Source organism: Lynx rufus, unplaced genomic scaffold, assembly GCF_022079265.1.
Source record: "Lynx rufus isolate CCGP_SWC_20201006 ecotype Redwood Valley unplaced genomic scaffold, mLynRuf1.p SCAF_18, whole genome shotgun sequence".
Lineage (NCBI taxonomy): Eukaryota > Metazoa > Chordata > Mammalia > Carnivora > Felidae > Lynx > Lynx rufus.
The window spans coordinates 430135-455401 of NW_025814832.1; the positions used below are offsets into that span (position 1 = coordinate 430135).

The 25267-nt window shown below is 52.2% G+C and overlaps 1 protein-coding gene across 3 annotated transcripts; it reads left to right on the plus strand.

Moving 5' to 3' along the window:
* The first annotated feature begins 8672 nt into the window (after positions 1-8672).
* On the plus strand, positions 8673-25042 carry P2RX5 (purinergic receptor P2X 5). 3 transcript variants are annotated; one of them, XM_047080590.1, is made up of 13 exons: positions 8673-9385; positions 13151-13301; positions 13951-14022; positions 14309-14384; positions 14472-14568; positions 14845-14925; positions 15257-15395; positions 15955-16091; positions 16546-16639; positions 16762-16827; positions 18803-18885; positions 19830-19969; positions 21370-25042. In XM_047080590.1, exons 1-13 carry the CDS (start codon positions 9249-9251, stop codon positions 21396-21398), a joined length of 1302 nt encoding a protein of 433 aa, XP_046936546.1. In that variant the 5' UTR covers positions 8673-9248; the 3' UTR covers positions 21399-25042. The 3 variants fall into 3 exon arrangements, with proteins under 3 accessions (XP_046936546.1, XP_046936547.1, XP_046936548.1); XM_047080592.1 differs by having other exon boundaries at positions 9256-9332; XM_047080591.1 differs by lacking the exon at positions 19830-19969.
* The last annotated feature ends 225 nt before the right edge of the window (positions 25043-25267 follow it).

A 25267-nucleotide genomic window follows, 5' to 3' on the forward strand; every position in this document is an offset into this window, starting at 1 on the left:
CAAATGTGGCCCTGGTTCCTTCTCATTAGCTCTTCTGGACTGCACCATCTTCTGGGATAGAAGTAATAGGTGTATTTCTCCCTCTGAACTTTGGATCCTCTGGGTGAGTAAGGATGCTTTGACTCAGATAGAATTGGAGCAGTGTGACCTCCAGAAATGGGAGAACTGAGTTGTGCAGATTTACTGGTGGGCATCAGGAAGCACTAGTCCTTCCTGGTGGTCTGTCTGAAAGAGGAAGTCTTCCCAAGTACCACAAAGGAGCCAGGACCATGGTTCCAATGTCCAGGAGAGCCAGTTGGAGGCTCTGTTCCTCCCCCTCTCTCCTCCCTGAAAGAAGTTCTGGGACCCCATAGCCAGTTGCAGTCCTGAGGGCGGAGTTGGGGGGCGAGTGGCTGGTGATTGAAGACGTATCTCTGGGAATGTCTTCTATCTAGGGCCTGGGAAAGGGGCCCGGACTTGCCCTGCCTGGTGTGCCGGCAGATGTTCTTGTGATCTTGGCTTTGGTTTCTGGGATTTGACTAGTGTCCTACTTTGGGGTAATCTTTTATCTCTTCAGAGCTGTGAATGAGGTGTAAGATTAAGGTTGGAAGGCTGAGGTGGGAGAAAACACCACTGACCCACTTTGATTCTGCAAAACTTTGAGATTTCCTAGTCTAGGAAAAGGCTACCAGCCTAACTCCTGGAATTCTACACTGGGGCTTGGGGTCCTTTGTCCAACGATGAAGAACTCACCTACTGAGTGAGTGAAGACTGGCTAGCTAGTAAAGGACACTAGTACCACTAGGTCAGGGGTTTCTAACTTTTTTCCTAGGCCATAAACCCCTCTGGTGGTCTGGTGAAACCTAGGCACCCCTTTTCAGATTTCTCCCAACATTGTATTATGAAAAGTTGAATTCTGCGGTTGCGAACAGCTGTCTTCCCACCATCTAGTTTCTTCCATTAACATTTTATACTATGCTTGCTTTATCACATATTTTCCCATCTGTCCATCCATCAGCTGTTTTCAAGTACATAAAAATAAAAGTTTACAGGGGCACCTGGGTGGCTCAGTCGGTTAAGAGTCCGTCCGACTTAGCCTATAGGGTCATGATCTTGTAGTTCATGGTTTGAGTCCCATGTCGGGCTCTGTGCTGACAGCTCAGAGCCTGGAAACTGCTTCCGATTCTGTGTCTCCCTCTTTCTTTGCCCCTCACCGGCGCATGCTCTTTCTGTCTCTCTCTCTTTTTTAAAAAAATTTAAAAAAAAGTTTACAAAGAACCAATTATATTGAAATACAATAATCAGAATATTGAAAAGTTCTTATGGAGACTCATGTGCTTCTTTTTTAAAGCAACATGTCTAATAACTACCCTTTTATTTATTTTTTAATGTTTATTTTATTTTTTATTTTTTTTTTTTTTTTTAATTTTTTTTTTTTTTTTCAACGTTTATTTATTTTTGGGACAGAGAGAGACAGAGCATGAACGGGGGAGGGGCAGAGAGAGAGGGAGGCACAGAATCGGAAACAGGCTCCAGGCTCCGAGCCATCAGCCCAGAGCCTGATGCGGGGCTCGAACCCACGGACCGCGAGATCGTGACCTGGCTGAAGTCGGACGCTTAACCGACTGCGCCACCCAGGCGCCCCTTAATGTTTATTTTCGAGAGAGAGAAAGAGACACAGTGCAAGCAGGGGAGGAGCAGAGAGAGAGAGGGACACACAGAATCCGAAGCAGGATCTATGCTCTGAGCTGTCAGCATAGAGCGCGACACGGGCTCAAACTCCCAAACCGTGAGATCATGACCTGAGCTGATGTCAGACATTTAACTGACTGGGCCACCCAGGCACCCGTTATCTACCCATCTTTTAAAGTAGTGGTGAGCTTAAAATGTCTTTTGAGATATCTGCAATAACTGTAATGTGGGAAAATATCTGTAATTTCTATTGGTGTGAAGATACAGATACTGCTAACATGGCCATGTTTTGTTGCCTACATTCATAATTAAAGGAAATGTTACATTTCAGTTAAAGAGTGGTAAAAAAAAAAATGTAACATATAGAGACCTCCTACTTCATATGTTCTGGTGCATTTAATAAACGCAGTGTCCTAGGGGCACCCAGGTGGCTCAGTTGGTAAGTGTCTGACTCTTGATTTTGGCTCAGGTCATGATCTCACAGGTTGTAAGTTCAAGCCCTGCATCAGGTTTTGTGCTGACAGCATGAAGCCTGCTTGGGATTCTCTCTCTCCCCGCCTCTCTCTCTCTCTCTCTCTCTCTCTCTCTCTCCCTCCCTCCCCCTTTCTCTCTCCCTCCCCCTCCCCTGCTTGGGCTCTCTGTCTCTCCAAATAAATAAATAAACTTAAAGAAAAAAAAAAAAAAGCAGTGTCCTACCCTGGGCTTTGTACTTTTGCAGCTAATCTTAATGATTATTCCAGAGAGTTTTAGCTCTGTTTTCTGAAGGAAGAAACAACCCCACAGGTCTAGTTATAGCAGAGCTGTTGGAACAACAGCAGATTTTTGGATCTCCAAATCGAATGGTTTTTTTTCCACAAAAGCTTCCTGTCAGTTTGGCAAGGCGGAGCTGACAGCCCTGGGCGGAGTGGCGGTTTTCAGACTTTGCTGGCACAACAGTTGCAGGTGGCTCAGCTCTTCAGGTTCCTTGGCCTTGCCCACTAAGGGCTGTGATGCTCTGGCCCAGCCTGGGCCTGAAAAATTCTGCTTTTTTGGCATGCCCTCCAGATGATTTTCATGCAAGGGTCACCCCCTGGGAGATGCTAATTATGAGATCAAATGTGTTCATCTGATTACACTTCTGTCAACGGATAGGCCTTAGCACAGACTTGGAGCCTTGGTGACCTAGAAGTTGCTTCAGGAGACAAATTTAACTTAATGCTCTGGCAGAATTATCTCTGAAATCTTCTATGAATATGCACAGGCTTAGTCACTCTGTCCTCAGATGCTTCAAATATGCCGGCTAATGGCCAGAGGCATGGTGATCAGGAATCAGTCCATCCTCCCTCCCTCCGTTTCTTCCTTCCTTCCTTTCTGTCCCCCTCCCCCATCTCTTTTTCTACAAGCCTCCGTGACCACCTACTCGATGAAGGCCCCGTGGTACAAAGTAAGGTAAATCCCTTTCCTGCACTCATAGTCCTATATGACAGATATGTATCCAATGGTAACCGCCTAAATCGTACAGATCTTGTCCTTTGGGTATTTAGGGAAGGAGAGGGGGTCCTGGAAGCCTTCACGAAGGAGACAGACCCCTGTAAGGTGAGCCTTGAAGCCATGGAGGACCGAGGGGAGACCAGCCGTGGCAAAGGCACAGAGGTTGGAAAATGACAGATGTGGTAAAGCATGTGAGCCAATTCGGCTGAAGCTGAGGGTGCATAATGTGGCGTGTGAGCTGGAAAGGCAGGCGGGGACAGTAAGTACGATCAAGAATCACCTAAGGAAGAATTGTGTACAGGAACTACGTGAAGCACAACTACTCACGGTGTATTTTTCATACGAGGATTTCCTGCACGTTCTCATTTCATTACTACCTCAGTTATGTGAACTGGAGAGTGGAGGGGAGTGGAAGGGATGGCTGTGAGGAATTTCGCGAAGGTTATGGGAGAAAGCAGTGCAGGGAGCAGGAGGAAGGAAAAGATGAGATTGCCCTAAGGCACACCTTGTGAGAGATGTCGCTACTCTGAGGGTTTGGTTGACTTGAGTGAATCTTTAGCCTTTTTAGTGCTCGGCAGACCATCACTTGACTCTGCCCTTTTTAAGTACTTGATATCTCCGTAGAGTTTTTCCCCAGGTTGCATTTTGAGAACTAAGTAATGAATAACAACCCATCAATTAAGATGGGTCACACAAGCCACTGATGGACTCAGAAATGCTTCCCACAGAGAGGAGCCACCTTTTCCTGTTGACTGTACTGAAATGGCATTAATAATGCATCTGCTATTTCTTAAATGGACCAGTAATGTCTATTAATGGAATGTGTTTATCATAGAAGGACTATCGGAGGAAAAGAAAAGCTAAAGGACAAATTACTTTGCAAGGTCTTTTATTGTGAAACCCTTCCCACACCCACTCTTATTGTGAAACCTTTCCCACTCTTGTCCCTTCTGGGCCATCCAGGATACTCAGGACTCAGAAGGAAACCCAGGTCTGCCGATGGCCCTCTAAGGCCTTATGTTGTGGTGACCTCCTCTTGTGCCCCAGCACAGACTCAAATCTACCTCTAGGCCTTGCATGAACCCTCCTCTCTTAGGGGTGGGAAATAGAAACACATTCGCTGTGTGTAAGTAATATCTGAACCTCTGCTGCAAGAACCATATTATTATATGGAATTTGTGGTTTTTAAATTTCTTTTTGTCTTCCTTTAATGTTTTGGAGAACAGTTTTTGTTGGCCTCCTTGCGCTAAAGGGAAAGCTTTAGTACCTAGGGGAATTTCCACCCTTGCTAGGGCTATAGGGAAAAGTATGTCTTCTGAGGCCACAGGGTGACCAAGTGCTACCTCCAAGCCTCTGATGGAAACGCAGTGATGCTATTGGCTACTCCTGTGGAGCCACCCACCTGCAGGCAGAGTGGTTTCCCTCTTGGAAGCTCCTCATCTCCTAGAGATTGGGAGTTTTTCTTGATTAAAGGGGTGATTTCTGGGGCACCTGGATTGGCTCAATCGGCTAAGCGTTTGACTTCGGCTCAGGTCATGCTCTCACAGTTCGTGAGTTCGATCCTCACGTCAGGCTCTGCACTGTGAGTTTGAGCCCTATGTTGGGCTCTGTGCTGACAGCATGGAGCCTGCTTCAGATTCTGTGGCCCCTTCTCTCCTTGCCCCTCCCCTGCTCATGCTCTGTCTCATTCTCTCTCTCTCAAAGATACTAAACATTTGAAAAAAAGATTATAAAGGGGTGATGTCCTTATAATTCTCCTGCCTCCAGGGCCCACTCTATTGCACCATACCCCCTCCCTTATGATCTACAAAATTCGTGGGAGAAAGAAGAGAGAATGGTATAGAGAAAAGGTTGGAGTCAGAATCATGAGGGTCTGTTTCCCCTTAAATAAAGAGTCCAGCACATTTCTTTGGGGGAGACATGTGAGGGCTCTGTCTGTGTCAACTTCAACATTTGAGGATCCATCATGTTTTTAACTAGAAATTATCCCAGGACCCGGAGGAGACCAAGATGGCCACAGCAGGGGGTCCAAACCACACAGAACAATAAGCTTAAAATGTTGGCAAGTCTTAGGAGCAAGTGAGATGATATAAAAAGAAAAAAAAAAAAGGCCCTTTAGAAATTCATTTTCCAAAAAAAAAAAAAAAAAATTCATCTTATAATTCCCTATCACTTTACTGCTGGTGCCTTAACTCTTTCAGCTGGACAAAGTCTTGTGAACCAGATGAGAATGGTTCACTCACTGCCAACACTCATGATAATGAAGCATCATGTAGATGTCTTTGGGAGAGGGGAGGGAAGGGATGTGGTGGTGAGCCAGGGAGGGGTTTTCACTACTTTGAAGACAGGCCATTCACCCCTGACCCCTGACCCAGGAAGTGAAGTTTCAAGGCACGTGGTCAGTTCTTGGCATGCCAGAATGCGCTCCACCCCCCACAGCAGTGGGAGCTCCTGCAGAAGGTGCCCATTCTCTTGATGGACCCCTCACTCCAATATGGCATCATGAGAGAATCCATTGCCCTCTGCGGAGCTCTATACTTCTGGGCCTTGGCAGTGGCTTCCCTCCACAGCAGCAGGGCAAACGTGTGAGCTACATATTAAAGGTCATTCAGAGGAAGCCACAGTTCCAGAGGGCTGAGCCCTGAGTGGATGGCTGGGAGACCGAGGACTAATTTTAGCTTTTTAGGTGACCTGGGACCTTGTTCCATCAAATGTGTAATGGGATTGACAGCTACCTCTCTGGCTGGGTTCACAGAATGAGTCAAGTGAATTGATGTGGAAACTGTAAAGCACTGTGCTCATGGTGACAAATGGAGATGACCGCTGGGGTTGGAGAGCCAGATCACCTGGATTCAAATTCTGGCTCAGATGCTTACTCGTAGACTCATCTAGCCTCTTAGGGAAAAATAAAGATAATGATTGTACCAACCACATAGGTGGTTAGGGTGGTGATGATTAAGTGAGCCCACACACATAGTGCATTTAGAAGAGTGCTCGGCAAGTAGTGAGCGCTAAGACATCTGGTAATGGTGACGATACTGGAGCAGGGTGCCTTGGGGCTTGTAAGACGAGATAGGGTTAGGTGGAAGCTGGAAAAACTATCAATCAAAAGCAGTAGGCAATTTTCTTTCAAGTGGAGAATTCATCTTGGATCTGGAAACATCCCTGACTTAGAATTTGAACGACGGAGATGTAAAGTGCATAGGCCCCTTCTCCCGCCTTGGGTATATTGGGTGTTTGGCTGAACTGGTGGGAGTGGTGAGCTGGCCTCCCCCATATGGAGGTAGATTGCAGATACTTGGGTTTGCAGCTTTCTAGAAGCATTTTTCACAGTGTTGTGACCCTGAGCCCCAGGAAGAAATACATTCCACATCACATGGACACACTCATACTAAAAACAAAAGTTTCATGAAAACTATACCTACCCTACACTGGTATTTTCGCTCTCATTTTTGCTTTTGCTCTTGAACTCTTCAACTCTTGAAATGTCTCTCTCTCTCTCTTTTTGAATGTGCTTGGTTGTAACCCTGTAAATTGATACCATGACCCACTGATGGGTCTGGATCTAGCAGTCTTAAGGAGCTGCGCCATAAGGGAATCCACAGGAAGGGTCTGGCCCGGCCCCAAGAGTGCCCCTTTCCCCTTCAGTCTTCCCTCATGTGGTCCCTAAAGCTTTAGGATAGTTGTGTCAGAAACTGCAGCCTGGTCTTGGCTGAGTCATGGGGTGGTTCGAGAGGGGCTGCCCACACTGGTGGGCGAATAAGTGCAGAGACCCTTCTCTAGAAGGGTCTAGAGTGGCAGTTATTTGAGCCACAGAGGGCAGGGAGCCTTGCATTTCAGCCTCTGCCGCAGCACACAGTAGGTACTCGGTAAAGCGAGAACAGGGGAGAGTGCATGGGACTGGAGCTAGTGCTAGGCTGTGCCCTATGACCTGGGGCCTCAGTGATCCAACCTGCAAAATGAAGGCCGTGGCCTCTAGGATCTCTCAGGAGAACACGCAGGCCATGCCACAAAGCCTGGAACTCCCTTTGTGGGGGGGAGAGACCCAGTGGGGCACATCCTATACGCGGCTTATGCAAGGGTGAGGGGGCTCTGTGGGGGGTGATGCTTTCCAGCCTCGAACTCTTCAGGCCAGATCTTGAGGTCTTGAAAGGCCTCCTCATGGGCTCAGGTTAATGGGAATCTTCACAGATGTGGTGTCACTCCATTGAGGCTGCCTCTCCCCTGAGTATTGGAGATCCATGTGAGAGGAGGGCTGAGGAAGAGGCCTGTAGGAGAGTGGAAGGGAGGTCTGGTGACAATTCCCAAGCCTCCCCCCCAGGATGACATCAGCTTCTAAAATCCTTAGTCATGACTGGGACAGGGTGGCAGCTCCAAATTTCCTCCCTATTTAAAAAAACCAGGCCTGATTTTGTTCACTCACTCAACATATATATATATTGAACTAATATATGGCAGATACAGCAGTAGGCATACGATACAAAGATGTCAAAGGCAAGGTCCCCATCCTCCAGGAGCTTTCTGGTCTTAGTGGGGGACACAGTCAATAAGTAAGCAAGGTCCTATCCAAGAAGGACAAGTGCTTTCAGGGAATAAGAAGGGGTAATAATGGAACAGAAAGTGACTGGGGTGGGGAACCTAGGAAGGAGGGGCAGAGAGAGAGAGGGAGACATAGAATCCCAAGCAGGTCTCGTGCTTGGGTCAACACAGAGCCCCACGTGGGGCTCCATCTCACGAACGTCAAGATCATGACCTGAGCCCAAATCAAGAGTCAGATGCTTAACCCACTGAGCCACCAGGCGCCCCTGTAGTTTTTACTTTTAGAGGCACATTTGGTGAGCTTTCGGGATCCTTCCAACTCCTGCAGCCTGTGGTTCAGGGAAGGGAACTTCTCACAGGTATATGAAAGGCCAGGGTAGATAGAGGAGCCAAACTGTTTCTGGTCAGGTGGCAGGATGTAGAAAGTGAGTGGGTGTACTGTGTTAGCTCAAGGCAGGGGGTGGGGGGGGGCACACATAGCTCGCCCAGGGGCCTGCCTCTCCGTGGCTGTCGTAACTTCTAAAACTGATCTTGGACATGCCCTCCTTCATCCCAGGGCTCACACCCTCTCATTTCATTTCACCTGTTGTGAAGAGGGGTGCAGGGTTAGCACCCTAGACTAGGCCCATCTCTTGCTTTGGGGACCTATCAAACAGTTGGTCTGAACAGCGCCCCCCCCCCCTCCCGGGCATATTTTATGATCCTAGGTCTTGGTTGCCTGCATCTCCACACCCCCAGCCCATCCGTCTGTCCTAGGTGTGGTGGGGAGTTCTTCATGCTGTGGGCGCTGGCTGGGGCCTGCTTGCCAACTGACCCCCTGGGAACGTGGGGTTTTAAAAGAGAGGCAGCTGCTGCAGTAGGAACACCCACTTAAACACAGAGGACACAGGAGCCGTGGGTCGGGCCTGTCTTCAGTGTTTTCAGCCTGAGTGGTGAGAATCAAGGTTCCCCAGAGAGCAGGAAAAATCAAGAAACCTGGTGTGTTTGCCTCCAACTTTTTTTCAACCCCTCCTCACTTCCTGCGCTGTAGGTCCCTCCTCCCCTGGCCTCAGTTTCCCTATCTATTCCATCTATTCAACGCCCCCTGGGATTTCTTTGGGAGTAGAGAAAGGTGGGTTTGAAAAGCAGCCCTGCCTACTCTCCTCTCCTCGCCCCTGCAGCGCCGGATTTCCGATTTCCTGCGCCGCACGTGCGGTCCTGCGCCTCAGGAGTGCCCTCGCCGGCCGGTGGCCCGGCAGATGGTCGGGGTGTCGCCGTCAGCAGAGGAGGAAGAGGGCGAGGTGGCAGCAAGGTCGCGGCCCGGCGCCGCCCCCGTCCCCATTCCCACCCCCACCCCACCCCCACCCCCCGGGCCCCGGCCGCGGCTTCCGCAGCCTCGCCCGCAGCGGCCGGTGCCCCCGCGCGCTCCTCGCCCTGCACGCCCGGCCGGCGACCCCGCTGCTTGGAGTCGCGCCCTCGGGAGCCGCAGTGCCGAGCCTCCTAGGACCCGCGGGGAGCAGCGGCGAGAGGCGACTCCCATGCGGCACCCGAGCGGAGGCCCGGGCCGCAGGCGCAGGTGAGGCAGCGCCATGGGGCAGGCGGGCTGCAAGGGGCTCTCCCAGTCGCTGTTGGACTACAAGACCGAGAAATATGTCATCGCCAAGAACAAGAAGGTGGGCCTGCTCTACCGGCTGCTGCAGGTCTCCATCCTGACCTACCTGGTGGTGTGAGTTCTCCGGGGGCTGTCGGGGGGTGGGGGAGGCGCGGGGCCGCGGCTGCCCCCTCCAGGGACCTGGGACCTGGACGAGCATTCCTCGGGCTCGGCCAGGGGCTCTTAGGTCTAAGGGTGGTAGGTAAGGAGAGAGCCCTCTTTCCCCACCGGCTCTGGAGGTGATGAGATGCGGGCAGGGAAATCTGTGTTCCTTCATTTACCAGCCTCTCCGTGGGCAGCTCCTTCCTCTGGGCCGGGGCCCTGGGGTCGGGGCCACTCGAAAGGGGCAAAGACGCAGGGGCCTGGCTCCAGCTGTCTCTCTGGGAGCCTCCCTAGTCTCTTTGGTGCAGGCCCAGGCACCGGGTGGGTTATTTATAATCACTGAGCTCAGTGGCAAGCTCCTGGCCGGGACAACTCAGCAGCCTGGTATGTCCCAGCACTCCCTTCTGGTCAACTCAGCACACCCCGGTCGGGCGGCCTCTCTGGTGTCCCGCTGGGGGTCCTGCCCTGAGGCCCTCTACCGGGCACCCAGCCGGACCTTCTGCCTCTACCTTCCCCCCCTCCCACCTGGTGGGAGCTGGCACCATGGGCAGAGGGGGCAGCTCCTTGGAGTTGCTCGGCCAGGCACTGTTCAGTACCCTCGCCCCCAAGGAGGGAGGGAACAGGTGGAGGGAGGAAATGACACCAGATGTCTGGGAGGCTGGTGTGCCTCTTTTGCTGCTTTCAGTAAATGCTGTTGAGTCCCTACTATTTCCTGACTGGGGGAGGAACAGATGCTCCTCCTGGGAGCGCCACCCTGACCTCACTAGAAGGCCAAGTGCCCCCACTGCCCCAACTGCCCGTGGAGCTTCATCCCTAAGGCACCCGCATGCCTCCCACCTGAGGGCCTTTGGACACGCTGTTCCTCAGCCACATGTGCCTTTACGCCTCTCCTTGGTTAGCGCCCGCTCATGCTTCAGACCCACATTCTCGAGTAACTCTGATGCATTCCACAGGGATCGTTTGCTTAATGCCTGACTCCCGTCCATTCTGGAGACACTATGAAGGCAGGCAGGGCCTGGCATCACCTAACTGCTAGGAAGTAGGTGTGAAATGAATGAATGAATGAGTGAATGAGTGTTGTTCCCTGAGAATTTGCTCAATGTTTCTGTCCAGGCTGGGCCCAGTTTGTGCCTACTAATGTTGGCTCACTGTCCCAGCCCTCTCAGGGTTCCTTGGAGACAAGGAGAATCTAGGACTTAGGGCATAGCAGGTCTGCCTCCAGAGATGAAGAGGGTGGGCACATTTTGGTTGGCACCTGCTATGCAAAGAACCCTTACTGGCATCATGGGGGGTGAAGGCCATCCCCCATCACTCCTGCATGGCCTCAGGCAGGCAGCTTCCTGCCCTCTCCTGGCCTCCCAACTTTCCCAAGCGGTCAAGCTGTATAGTCTCTAACCTTAACTGTCACGTCACCAGTAAGTTGATGAGTTGTGTTTATTGAGCTCTTCCCTGGCCTGGCACTCACTGTGCTAAGCAATTTACATGTGCCATCTCATTGAAAAAACAAATTTTTTTTTGATATTTTGAAATAATTTTAGATTTACAGAAAGGTTACAAGAGTAGCATAAACTTTTTGAAACGTCCTTCACCTAGATTGCTCAGATGTTAACATTTTACTACGTTTGTGTTGTCCTTTTCCCTTTTTCTCTCCACACACGTGATGTGTGTGTATATATGCAATTTTTTCTGTTTAAGAGTAAGTTGCAGACATTATGCCCCTTTACCACTAAATACTTTGGTGTGTATTTCTTAAAACCAAGGAATTCTCTTATTTAATTAACCAATTACAGCTATGGAAATTAGATAATTAACATTGAATCAATATTATTTTCTAACCTACAGACCTTTTGTAAATGGTTCCAATAATTACCTTTATTTATTTTTTATTAAAAAATTGTTTTTATTAAGTTTATTTTTGAGAGAGAGAGAGAGAGAGAGAGAGAGAGAGAGAGAGCATGAATGGGGGAGGGGCAGAGAGAGAGGGAGACACAGAATCCCAAGCAGGCTCCAGGCTCCGAGCTGTCAGCACAGACCCGACGCAGGGCTTGAACTCACAGACCGCGAGATCATGACCTGAGCTGAAGTTGGATGCTCAACCGACTGAGCCACCCAGGCACCCCTAATAATTACCTTTAATAGCAAAAAAAAAAAAAAAAAAATCTGAAATCCTGCCTTGCATTCATTTGTCTTATCTCCTTAGTCTCCTTTAATCTGTAATTGTACCTGAGACTGTCTTTGTATTTCATGACACTGATGTTTTTTCAAGAGTGCAGGATTTTTATTTTATTACAGTTTTTAAATTGAAGTAAAATTCACATAGTATGTAACGCACCGTTTCAAGCATTTAAAATTATCCGATTCAGTGACTTTTAGAATACTCACCATGTTTACAACTATCACCGCTATCTTATTTCAGAACCTGTCCATCATCCCAGGAGAAAACCCGTAACTAACTGCTAGCAGTGGGTTGGCATTCTCCCTTACTTCACTTAACAGAATGTTTCCAAGGTTTACCTATGCTGTCGCATATATGAGTCATTCATTCCTTTTATGGCTGAACACGATCCCACTGTATGGATAAACCGCGTTTTGTTTGTCTCTTCTTCTGTGTGGACAGACATTTGGGTTGTTTCTCCCTTTTGGCTGTCACAGACAACATTGCCGAGACCATTCATGTGCAAGTTTTTGTGTGCATGTGGGTTTCCAGTTCTCTGGGGTGTATATTTTGGAGTGAAGTTGCGAGGACAGATCATTACCTTTTGAGGAACAGTCAGACTTTGCCACAGCAGCTGTACCGTGGCAAGTACCCGTTTCTCTGCAGCCTCACCAGCACTCGTTATTTTCCTTTTTTTAACTGGGTTATTTGTGTTTTTTATTGCTGAGTTGTAAGAGTTCTTTTTTTTTTTTTTTTTAATTTTTTTTTTTCAACGTTTATTTATTTTTTTGGGGACAGAGAGAGACAGAGCATGAACGGGGGAGGGGCAGAGAGAGAGGGAGACACAGAATCGGAAACAGGCTCCAGGCTCTGAGCCATCAGCCCAGGGCCCGACGCGGGGCTCGAACTCACGGACCGCGAGATCGTGACCTGGCTGAAGTCGGACGCTTAACCGACTGCGCCACCCAGGCGCCCCTGTAAGAGTTCTTTATATGTTCTGGGTACCAGACCCTGACCAGCTATCTGATTTGCAAATATTTCTCCCTTTCTGTGGGTTATCTTTTCATTTGCTCAACAGTGTCCTTTGATGCACAAAAGTTTTTAATTTTGATGAAGTTCCACTCATCTATTTTTTCTTTTATTGCATGTGTTTTGGGTGTCAAAGAGTATAGGATTTTGTACTCTTTTGTAGAATGCCCCAGGCTGGATTTGTCTGAGGTGTCCTCATGATTAGTTTCAGGTTATGCCCCATTTCCTTTAACTGTCCTCACACCCCTGGAGGGAGGCACTGTTGTCCCTGTGCTGACCCCCGGAGTTCATCGGCCCTCCCGAGGTCACATCACCAGCGCAGGGGTGAGCGGGCTGGCACAGCCTGGGCCAGCTTCAAGGCCTTAGCCCCTGAGGGCAGCCATCTTCCTGCTCTCGGGGTTGCTTGTCGCCTCTGCTGCTTGCAGGATCGGGTCTCAGGCAGCAGTGCCATCGTGGCCCCTGCCCAGGAGCTGGGGAAAGGTGAATACCCTGGGGAAAATTCCCAGAGGGCAGCAGTGACGCTGATGCCCACCTGCCGGGCCCTCTTCCCACAGGTGGGTGTTCCTGGTGAAGAAGGGTTACCAAGACACCGACACCTCCCTGCAGAGCAGTATCATCACGAAAGTCAAGGGCGTGACCTTCACCAACACCTCTGAGCTTGGAGAGCGACTTTGGGATGTTGCGGACTACGTCATCCCACCCCAGGTCTGAGCCCCACCCAGCACTGGGACCTCCACAAGTAGGGCTTGGCTCGGGGTGGGTCACATAGGAAGCTGCTGAGGTACCCAGGGACTTCATCGATTTTCTCCCTTGGCCTGGGACAGCTGCCAGGGTTTGCAGATGGAGACCCTGCACAGATCCTTCCCCCAACACCAACCCCTTGTCCTCCTTGACTGTACCTATGGGACCGCTCCCTTCCCAACAAACCCTGAGCCTGTAGAGACCAAATGGGGCCCCAAGGAGTTCCAGATCAGTGTGAGTCAGGTGGCCTGGCACAGAGAACTGCTCCCGTACATTAGCTGCTGCCCTTGGGAATGGCTCCCTGGCCTATTCACAACTGGCCCGGGCCAGGGCCTTGGCCACCCTGTCAGTACCTCTTCTCCCAGATCTGGGCTTAGATCCCAGGGGCTGAGGTCAGAATAGGGATCCGTGGATGGGGCCAGTTTGGGGTTGTGGGCCTGAAAGGGACCTATCAAAGGACATCTACTCAAGGACTTCAGAGTCAGTGGGCAAATGGGTGGGATCCACTGATTTTGTGGCCCCGTTGTCCTCAACACCCCCTGCCAGGAATCCTGGGAAGGAGGGTCCCCGAGAGGGTAAGAGGATGTCCCTCAACCCCTCTCTGGCTTCTCAGGGAGAGAACGTCTTCTTTGTCGTCACCAACTTGATCATGACCCCCAACCAGCAGCAGAAAACCTGTGCTGAGGTTTGATTTGGTGCAGAAAGCTGGGGGTGGGGGGGTGAGCCTCCATCAGTGGTTGGGGTCTACCCTTCTCCTGAAGTAGGGGTTTCTGCCCCCTTCCAATGCCCGGAGGATATGTACACTGGAGCACAGACCTGCATCGCTTGGGGGGAGAGAAGCAGGTTTCCCAGGGTGTGTGTGGCCCCACTCAGGGGAGGAACCCCGTCCCAACTCCTGGGGTGGGACCTTGGTTCTGAACTGGAGCCCCTGCAGGGGAACGCCCAGCCAGGTGCCCCTTCTCTTCCGGCAGAGTGAAAGCATTCCGGATGCCTTGTGTTACAGAGACAGTGACTGCCCTCCTGGGGAGCCCGTTGTGGCTGGAAATGGTGAGGCCTGGAATGGCGGGGTTGGGAGCAAAGCGGGGGGATTGGAGCCAGGAGGCTTATAGCATTGTTCCCGTCCCAATCTCGCAGGAGTGCGGACTGGCCGCTGCCTTCGGGTGGGGAACATGCAAAGGGGCACCTGCGAGATCTTCGCCTGGTGCCCAGTGGAGACAAAGTCCAGGCCAGCGTGAGTGGCTATGGCCTCGGGACCCTGAAGAGCTACCTGGGCAGTGAGCGGGTCTCAGCCTGATGGTGGAGACATGTGTACTCTGAGATCCTCTTTCTGAGGACGCCCCACAAAGGCCTGAGGATCACCCCTACATGAACAAATTGGTGGTCCTCGGCAAAGGCTCCAGGGGACCCAGGGAGCAGGCAGGCTTCAGCCGTGCCACAGGCCTGGGGGGATGTACAGAGGGAGCAGGGCCAGGGCCTCCTGGACAGACTGTCTTGGCTTGATTTGCAGGAAGCCACTCCTGGGCAAGGCTGAAGACTTCACCATTTACATAAAGAACTTCATCCGTTTCCCCAAATTCAACTTCTCCAAGTATGTGGGACTTGCTTCCCGGGGATCTAGGGCCTGCCTCCTTGTTCACTGTGCGTGGGCCCGTGTGCATGGGCGTGTGCGACATCTGCATGTGAACGAACCACTGGGTGATGCTGGGGCACGCCTCCCCTCTGCTGTGGGAGGGGCGTTCTGTCCTTGAATGGAGGAGGGTGCTTAGGGGGAGTAGCCAGGACTTGAGGAGGGGCTGAAGTCGGGGACTCAGCCTGGGCCAGGTAAAGGCCCTGGGACTTCTGCATCAGTCAGGCTGTGTCTGGCCCGGGAACAGCCAGTCTCGGCTTCATTTCACTGTCTGTTCGTGGCCTCCATCCAGGACCAATGTGCTGGACACCAAAGACAAGGCTTTCCTGAAGTCCTGTCACTTTGGCCCTGAGAACCCCTACTGCCCCATCTTCCGACTGGGGTCTGTGGTCAGCTGGACGGGAAGCAACTTCCAGGAGATAGCCCTGCAGGTGGGTAGCGTGCACTCAGGGAGCCCTGCCTGGGGGCTCACGGGCCCAAGAGCTCTGGGCCTGGGCCCAGGAAGAGGGTGGTGAGGAGGGGGATGCCTGGGGTCGAGTGGTAGTGCAGAGTCCCCTGCCCCAGGGACTCACTGTCTTCAGGATTAGCTCTGACGCACAGCCTGTCAGAACCCAGGCACTCAGTGAAACGCACAGCGAGCACCTGCTGTTTGGTTCGCAGTCCTTGGGGGCATCAGTTGAAACTGAGCCCGAAGGAGCCCCACTGGTGCGTCCGGCTGTCATGTAAGGTGCTGGCTCCAGTAGTTCCCTTCTCCTTGGAAGCATGAAACAGGGGACTTGGGGGGTGGGGGCTGTCAGCAAAGTGCTTTTCTCAGCCTCTCCAAAGGGACCTGGAGCTTCTGCCTTCCTCCTGGGAGGATGCTCCGGCGGGGCTGACCCGTGGCCTGAGCACTTTCCCCGTCTTGTCCAGCTCTCGGTGAAGAGCCAGTCTGTGACTTCTGCCCATCTCCACAAAGTTCTGTGCACTAATTCTTGTCTCTTCTTCATCAAGGGTGGTGTGATAGGAATTCAGATTGAATGGGATTGTGATCTTGATAAAGCTCCTTCTGAATGCAACCCTCGCTATTCTTTTAGCCGTCTGGACAACAAATTTTCAGAAAACTCAATCTCCTCTGGGTACAACTTCAGGTAACTGGGGCTAGACTTGCTGTCTTGTGACCCTGGCCACATTTTGTCCTTTTCTGGGTGCCAGCACTATGACACCCCTTACTGGGGGGAGGTTGTCAGAGTGGAGGTGTAGGGAGAAGGAGCTGAGGAGAGGTGAGGGGTGCCAGCTGGGAGCATCACTGGGAGAGGAGAGAAGTTCCTGTCACCCTGTGGGTTCGCCAGGAAGCCGAGGCTTAGCTTCTTAGCTCGGTCACTTCCATCAGTGCTGTAGTGGCCCTGGGTTGGCCCAGTGTGTCGTGGGAAAGCCCTTGCCTCTTGGGGGATGTGTGTAAGGATTTCAAAGATCTGGAGGAGTCTTTACCATAACGTTAGCAAGAGGGTCTCCAACCTCCCTGGGGGTGCTCATAAATCTCCAAAGTGACCTGGTATGTGTTGCCAAGCACAGAAGTTCTCCCCTGGGCCATGTCTCCCCTAGGTTTGCCAAATATTACCGAGATGGAGCTGGAGTGGAGTTCCGCACCCTCATGAAGGCCTATGGGATCCGCTTTGATGTGATGGTGAATGGCAAGGTGTGTGGGTGTATCTCTCATCCTGAGGCCGGGCAGGTCTGGAGTGGGGCATGTTGGGAGTACCTAGGAATCTTGCTGTCCGCCCTTCCTTGTTCACCCTGCTGTGTTTCTCTGTGCTACAGGCAGGGAAGTTCAACATCATCCCCACAATCATCAACATTGGCTCTGGGGTGGCGCTCATGGGTGCTGTGAGTACCTCCTTCCCCTCACCTTCACCCTCTGAGCACTGGCCGGGGAGGGGGACACTGCTCCAGAGGTGCTGTCCTTATGCCTCAGAAAGAATAAGAACGGGCGAGGTCAGTGGGATGCGGGTAGAGGGCTTTCTGGGACTTGAAACCTGCCAACAGCCCCAGGTGGCAGTGACTGACTGACTTTCTCTTTCCAGAGCCAGAGAGGTATCTGCCTGGAGCTCTGGAGCTGGGGGCGGGGCTGGGGTTCTCTGGGATCCTGGGTCAACCCTGAACTTCTGAGCTTCATCTCCACTGCTGCTAAAAAGAAGCAGGATCCAGCTATATGCAGGGCTGCTCAGCTGTGGCCCTACTGCTTATGCTCTTCTGTGTGGGGCCACCCTGTGTGCTGTGAGATGATTAACAGCATCGCACTACCTCCCCGCTAGATGCCCACAGTGCTTTCTCTCCCCCTTGTGAAAGCCAGAAATGTCTCCAGAAATTGCCACATGTCCCCCGGGGAACAAAATCACCCCCGGTTGGAAATCCGGGGGCTAAAAAGATGAGCATTGAGGGAGTCAGGCTGTGGTCCTTCCTCAGATCTGTCCAGCTGGGCCCAGAGGGACGCACAGGAGAGGAAATAGTTGCTGGAGGGTGGGCAACGCTTTCCCCCGAATCTCTTGTCATGCCCCTTTTTTCTTCTGGAAGTTTTTTTTAAAGACATGGTTGCTGTCCGTGGGTGGCCCTTGCCCATCCTGGCAAGCTCCTTGCCAGGGTTTCCGGCAGCCTCGTCCTCTTGGCCCCACTGGAGGCCTCTGGCAGGACCTAGGATGGACTTTTTATTGAGGCCAGGAAAACCGTGTAACAGTATCAACAAGTCAGAGGATTCAGCAAGGCTGTTCTCCTGAGAGGTGGTGGGTGACAGTGAGCCCCAAAGGATTCCTCTTCACTGCAAACAACCATTGTTAGGGAATCCTGTGTTTGCTTATGTAACTTTCTTAGAGAGGGGCCACTGTCAGTCATTACTTTCTTATGATGTGGGTAAATCGGAACACGAGGGCATGGGGTACATACCTGTGAAATCAAGGTAATGGGAAAGGTGGTGGCGGAGGCTGGGTTGGGTGGAAGGAGGAGTTGATAAATAACATTTAGGGCATCTGGCAGGGGCGGGGGAAGAGTTGTGCAGTGCCCTGAGTCAGAGGCCCAGGTCTCCCTTGGCCCACCCCCCCTGCTTCATTCCCTCCTCTTTCTGGTAGGAAACACCCCCACCCCTCCGTGCTGCGGCTGGAGTGGCCCTCTGGTGGATGAGACGGGCGTGTGCACCATGCGCTCTGGTCCGAAGCCCCTGTGAACAGGTGTGGGTGGGTTCTCCTGGGTTAGCTCCGTCCTCAACCTCATCCTGTCGTTCCCCCATCCCTGACCACCCCTGTCATTCTTGTTCTTCAGATCCTCTCCAACCCATCTCTCACACTGACTACCAGAAAGAACGTTAGAAATTTCTAGAATGCCACAGTTCTGTGTCTGCCCCTATTCAAGGTCTCCCCCTGAGGGATTAAGACCAAGGCCTCAAAGGCATTATAAGAAAATTTTCAGGCTGGTCCCCATGTCCCCATCCCCATCTCCAGAAGTGTCTCTTGCTTTTGCAACACGGGCCCTCTGGGATTTCCTTTGCTCCCTCTGCAATGCCTGTGCTCAGTAGACATTTGTTGAAGACATGATTGGATGGGGTCAGGGCAACGCAGGGGTGCCTGGCCTGATAGAGCAGATGGAGTCCATCTGCTAACTCCGGGCGAACTTTGGCTGTACCACGGACAAACTTTGTGGCCTTGGACAAAGGTGCCTCTTTCTGAGCCCAGTTTCCTATCTATTGATTGGAGATAATGGTGCTCTTTAGGGCTTGTTGTAGGGTCCGACGGAAGGTACTGTGTGTCAAATGGCAGGGTGCTTTCTGGAAACCTAGGATTCTGAGTCAGGAACCCTAACTCTTTTGCTGCAGGGGGCTTTCTTCTGTGACTTGGTACTTATCTACTTAATCAAGAAGAGCCACTTTTACCGAGACAAGAAGTACGAGGAAGTGAGGTCAGTTATGCTTCTTCTCCTGCAGCCTGGGGGGACCTTTCTGGGGGCCCCCTTGATCAGAGCTCCCCTCCCTGGCCTAGAAACTTTACCCTGGTTGGATGGTAATGCTTGGTGTGTGACGGCAGGGCCATTGGGAGCTCCCCTGGAAGGGCCGCGGAAGGTGGAATGTTCTGAGAACATGCTTTACAGAGCTGGATTCTGCCTCAGAGCAGCTGGCAGAAGAAAAGGCCTCCAGAGGCCATGGGCAGGGGACCTGGTTTCCAGGCCTGACTCTGCCGCTATCTGCCATGTGACTTCAGACAAGTCCGAGGCCTCCTTGGGCCTCAGTTTCTCTCTCCGTGAGCGTGCTAGCACTTATGTTTTAGGATTCTTGGACTTGGTAGTCCTGGTTGGCTGGGGTTGAGGGAAGCTGGAGTGGTAACGGAAGAAAACGATAGATTTCTTGTTTTTTCCTGTGGGGGCCATTTCCAGGCTCTCTCGGGCCCTGAGCATGGTGGTGTGTATGCGTGTATTCATAGCAGCAGAACATAGTATGAGTGGGAAACCCTCATGTCTGTGGGCAGACTGGAAGGGGAAAGGGGTTCTGACCCAGCCATTCTGGAGGAGCTGGGATCAGAATGGGCAATTGCAGATGGTGGGCTCCAGATGGGCACCTGGGCACTCCCTCCACCCCACCGCAGCCTGGGACAGCAGGTGGAGGGTCAGCCCGCATCACTTGCCTGGACTGAACCCAGCCCTGATGCAGGCTGAGCCTTCAGCCCTGACCCTGGTCGCAGACGGAGCCCTCATTGCCCATGCCTCCTGGCTGAGCTGCTGGAGGAAGAGGGGTGCCCCCCACAGGGCGAGGGGCTCTACAGGGCCTGCCCCACGCCCCCACCCCGCCAGTCTGGGGAAGGTGGGCTGGGCTCTGCAGGCCAGGGTTAACTGGGTCCTGTCCTGCCCAGCGTCCTACGGGTCCTGGCTGAGTCCTCGCAACAGGACGGGACCCCAGAGGCAGAGGAGGCGGCGGCGGGGCCTGGGTTGGCCGAGCAGCCGGAGGCACAGCACGGAGGCGGCAGCCAGAAGGAGAATGGCTGCCCGCCAGGTGAGGGGCTGCTGGGCTGAGGACCCGAGAACGAGCCTTGCAGAGACGGCCTGGCCCTCTCCTCTCCTCCCTGCTCCAGGGTGACCTGGACACAAGGCAGGACATCCGGGACGCAGGAGCACCCACCCAAGCTGGACTTTGTGGGGGACAGGGGTGCTTTAGCTCCTTTGTGATCCCCATTATTTCCTCACACCCCTAAGTTACCACAAAGCTGTCTGCTTGCCGTGCTATCCCAGAATTAAGACAAGAGTACGATGTCATTTCCTCAGGCTTCCTCTGCCTGGCACCTCTCTGAGCTCTTTGTTTGTATGAACCCATCAGCAACTTAATGAGGTGGACACTCACAGTCCCTGTTCTAATGAGGAAACCGAGGCAAGAAAGGTTGTGGCTTGCTCAAGCCACACAGCTAATAAATGGCAGAGCTGGGATTTGAACCTAGTCAGTATGTCTCTAGAATCCAGTTCTTCTCCATGATACTTTTCTGCCTTATCAAGCCCCCCATTCCCCTACTCCTCATCAGATGCCTTCCAGAAATTCTGGAGCTGCCCTCGCCTTAGGAGGGTGGTGGTATGTTGACAGGTGGGCCTGCAGGCTGCCCTTCCCTGGGGAGCCTGGCCATATCTGCAGATGCGACCTCAGCCTGGTGCAGGAGGCAGCCCTGGGCTGGGTCAGGAGGCTGGCCTTAGGCCTCTCCTTCTGCCTGTGTGTCCTTGAGCAGGTACGTGGCCCGTTTTGGGCCTGTAAACGCCCTTTATTTCCCCGACTGGGGGCTGCACACAGGGGATCGTCTTGCTCAGTCAGGCTGGGCTGCTAACTCTCCTTTTGTAAACCATATCCATTTACTGGCCCGGACCGGGGGACTTTCCTCTGGTTCCCAGCTTTCATTCTTTGTTGACTCAGGGACTGGCAGCTTCCAGTGGGGAGCTGGGCCTGTGCAGGGCAGGAGTGAGAAATGGACGGGGAAGGAGAGGCAGGCAAAGGAGGGAGAGAAGTGAGGAAGACAGAGACGGGGCTGTGGCATGGAGGCAGGGAGGCTGGGGTCCTAGCAGCAGCTCCCAATGTGCTCCCTGAGCTCCTCAGCCTGTGAGAGGGAAGAATGACCACCCCGCTGGTGTTGGCTGTGGGACCAGCCTTGCCTATTGCTGTGGGAGGCCCGGGTGCCCTCAGGGTGCCACCACAGGGCAGCTGCTCATTGCTGGTACAGCTCCGGAGGCCCCGGCCCGAGCACCTACACGGACCTGGGCTGTGGCCAGGGACTCCGCCAGTCTGCCCGTCTCTGCGAACTCTCTGCAGTGCCACCAGCGAGAGGCTGCCGCGGGTGGAGTCTGCCCTTAGGGAGGCCTGCCCTCTTCACAGGGTCCCCAGTTGTCCTCTGTGTGCCCCCTATTCCCCCCACACAGGTCTGGCCACCCGGGGAATGGAAAGGTGAATGTGGAACAGCTACAGAACCTGCAGACAGCGGAGGCATAGCCAGAGGTGTTCACTGAGAGCAGATTTGGTGAAGATGTTGCGGCAGAACCGCCTGCAGCTCTTTGTGTTTGCGTGGGACAGGTGTTTCCGGTCACAGCCATCTCTTCTGCACCTTGGGATCTTACTACAAGCTTTTCGTTGTGTGTCAGGGGAGGGAAGCCTCCTAGTGGCCAGTGTGGCTCGGATCTAGAAGAGGAGGACTTGGAGAGGGAAGTGGGGAAGGCCAGGGGCCTGAGTGGTGCTCGAGTGTTTTCATTTTTCCGAGAACTCAGTTCATTCATTCATTCACACAGTGAATGCTATGTGCTGTGGGCTGTGCCCTATCCAAGAGATCCTTAAATGAGATGCTGACCTGGCCCCTGGGTGCGGGGAGCACACGTGTAATTCCTTCCAGAGCCAACAGACGTCACAGCCCGGCTCAGCCACTCTGGCCTTCCTCCAGCCTCTAGCTGAGACTTTCACAAATCCCTGTTGAGAATGATGGCTCCTCAGAGAAAGACTTTGGCCAGCATCCAAGGGGACGTTTGGCCTTGCCCTCAGGGATAAAATAATAGGTGGCCAAGGAAGCAACCAGGGAAGGCCTGGGCCTGGAAAGAGGCAGCTAGCCCTTGAGGGGAGAGGCAGCCTCTGAGGGTTTCCAGGTAAGGTGGGGAAGGGGAGGCAGGGAGGCTTCTGCTCCAGTCCTACTGCCTAGCCTCAGGAAGCTCTGGGCATAGTGTCTCCCCCAAACGGGAGACCAGCTGCCTGTGTCGTTTCTCCCTTGCGGTTCTGTGGAGCTGAGTGTCCCTACCCAGCTTCCCTCGCTTTCTCCTCATAGGCGGGGTCTGAAGGGCTAAGGAGATAAAAATAGGTGGAGCTCACTTGGCAGGTGGAAGCAGTTGTTAACAGGGAGGCCCTCGCCCCTCACCCCAGCCTCTCTCCCTACCCTCCTCCTTCCCAGCCCCACACTGCTGAACTATGCTGCTTCCCCCATTTAGTGGCTGCAGAGCCTCGCTACTCACTCAGAGGTGTGGCCTGTGGACCAGCAGCATCAGCATCACCTGGGAGCTTGTTGGAAGGGCAGTCTCTGCCCCCTCCGTCGTCCTCCGAAATCAGAACCTGTTTCAACAAGACTTCGGGTGATTTGTACGAACGTTCACGTGTGAGAGCACTGGTTAAGGAGATACGCAGCGCCTGGTTCTGAGGGAGGAGAAGGCCAGCTTTGGCAGCCGCTGCGGATTTCAGGTCAGACTTACACACATTCTACTTTGAGAGCAAGAGGATTCCACCCCACCCCCACCCCCGGGAAGGTGACATTATGCTCAATGCATTTAAAGTAAAATATTTTGACTAGATAATACTTATATGATTCAAAAACCAAACAAAAGGTACAAAAGAATAGACAGTGAAAAGCCTGCCTCCCACCCCTGTTCCCCAAGGCGACGTTACTGATGCCAAGAGGCTCTACTGTTTTGCTGAGAATCTGCTTGGTTGCTTGTGCCCTCGCTCAGGAAATGAACTTTTCCTGATGGCTGCAACGTCCCATCAAGTCTCCTCTGTCAGGAAGGGACACGATGGAACACAGTGAAGTACCGGGCTAGCTCCCTTCTCCCTCTCCCACTGTCTGAGGAGTCCTCGTGTAAACCCAAGGGGAGAGACCTATAGCTCATCACTAACTGTTGTCTGGTCTGCTCGGTAGCAAAGGCCTGTGGGGCTGCCTGTGGCTCAGCAAGCTCCATGGTTGGTTTGCACAGCTCCCCGGATGCTAAGGAGTGAAGGCTTTGGTTCTCCTCTGCACACAGAGGAGGCGGGAAGCATCCTTCCACCGACCGGGGCCTTTGGAGAGGGACAGAGGGGCTTGCAAAAGGCTTTGCCACTGGAGCAGGGCATGGTCCCCGAAACGGGAAGCTTGCTCCTTCTGGAGCAAGTGGCTCCTTCACTCTGGACTGGTAACCTGTCAACAACCCACCTGCTCTCTGAATACAAAGTGAAAAATCTGGGTGATCTACTCTGGTGTTTCACTTCCTCACTAAAGCAAACCCTAGGATTTGATATACTTTTACATTTGGGAGGAAGCAGAAAGGGCAGGGGTCATGACTGCTTAGGAGTTGGTCTGGTTTCTTTTAGCCTGTTTTTGGAATTGCTTTGCGGCAGCCATATAACCTGGGGGAAATTGTACTATTCGTTTTACACTGGAATGAAAATGTCTCCCTACAGTTTTCATTCAGTTGGTAAATATTTATTGAGTACCTGTTGTCAGGTGATGGACTAAATCTGGTAACAGTTGTGAGAAACACAGAAACTGTCCCTGCCCAGGTGCTTACAGTCTAGGAGGTGAGCCTTAATCAGTGGTCACACATAGAATCACAGACTGAATTTTCAGTGGAGTAGCCAGAGGTTTCCCCTAGGACGTGACATATAAGCTGAAATCTGAAAGCAGTCTAGTTGATGGGGGAAGCATTCCGGGTAAGGGAACCACATGTGTAAAATAAATGCTTTGACATGAGGAGTAACTGAGGAGCTGGATGGAGATAGTGTGACTGAAGCTGGTTTTATGAGGCTTTCTTTCCATCAACTCTCTTTAATCTTAAGGGCTGCCCCATTAAACTTCACTGCCACAGAGGACCTAACCTAATGGTTTCAAGTCCAGCCAAGCTTTCCAGGTGGCCTCCCCTACATGTCATGGGTCTTGTGCTCAGAAAAGCCAGTGACCCCATTACAGCTTCTGGATAGTGTTGCACACTGCCAGTTTCCTTGCTTTTGCACAGCTCCCCACTATCCCCTCTTTCTTTGCATAATCTTGGTGCATGAATGGGAGGTTCATAAATCTTACAGAAACTGGCTTTGAAATGGCAAGTGAAGTGGGAACTCGAGCTCCGTTTGGGAGAGTCCTTCTCTCAGGACACCAGTTGCCTCACCAGGTAGATGAGCACGCCAGCCTCTACAGAGCTCCTGTCCGTGCTGACATTACAGGATCACCTGAACCGTCGCTTATGCTTACATTCAGGCCGTGGCCTAAAGCCATCTACCTAGTAGTTTCCTAATGATTAATTCCATGCCTTGGGAGTGCCATGATGCTGGCTAACGGGATTTGAAAACTGGGTGCTACCAACGTGCCATCAAGAGGACCAGCCATGAAAGAGCTAAGCGCCCTCTACTCCTGATGCAGGGGTCACCAGGACTGACCAGTCATGGCTGCCTTTTTGCCACCATCCCATCAGCTCTTTCTCCGTGGCTTGCTGCCCTACTGGGGGACCAGTTGTAAAGGGGGAACATGACTTCCTCCAGGTGTCTAAGCACCCCAGCTATGGACGACAGTGCCCTGCAGAGTCCCTAAATCACCCCACTTGGAATGGCATCTTGCATGTCCGGAAAAGGGCTCCACCTGGTTGCTACCCACTCCCCTCCACCCAAATGACACAACTTTTCTCAGAGCATACTCTCCAGTGGACCCAAGAGCACCGTCTCCAAAAGGCACACCTTTCTCCCAGCTCTTTGTTTCCCCTTAGGCCAGTGCACAGAATTAAAGGAGGAAAGATGGCAGCCAATATCTGAGACCTGCCCCATAAATGTATTCTGATATTTTTATTTGGTTATAAAACAATAAAAAGTTTTAACTGTAAACATGTCTTGATTTTTTTTCCCCTTCGTCTTAGTCACTCCGTGTTTTAGAGGAAAATGTAAGGAGAAAGTGAGCCCTAAAGAGGCAGACACAAACAATTAGTAAGCAATATATTATGTTCCTCATTCTCTTGCAAAGAAATTCAAATGGAAATAAGGAAACTCTTTAAATGAGCAAACATTAAAGGACTAGGAAGGCACTGATAAAACTGGTAATTTTCATTCAAT

Excerpts from the sequence above, each read along its gene's own strand:
- P2RX5 (XM_047080590.1), top strand. The coding sequence starts at position 9,249 with ATGGGGCAGGCGGGCTGCAAGGGGCTCTCCCAGTCGCTGTTGGACTAC. Across the intron at positions 14,385-14,471 it reads GCCCGTTGTGGCTGGAAATG|GAGTGCGGACTGGCCGCTGC; the intron begins GTGAGGCCTGGA and ends CCAATCTCGCAG. Across the intron at positions 14,569-14,844 it reads GAGACAAAGTCCAGGCCAGC|GAAGCCACTCCTGGGCAAGG; the intron begins GTGAGTGGCTAT and ends CTTGATTTGCAG.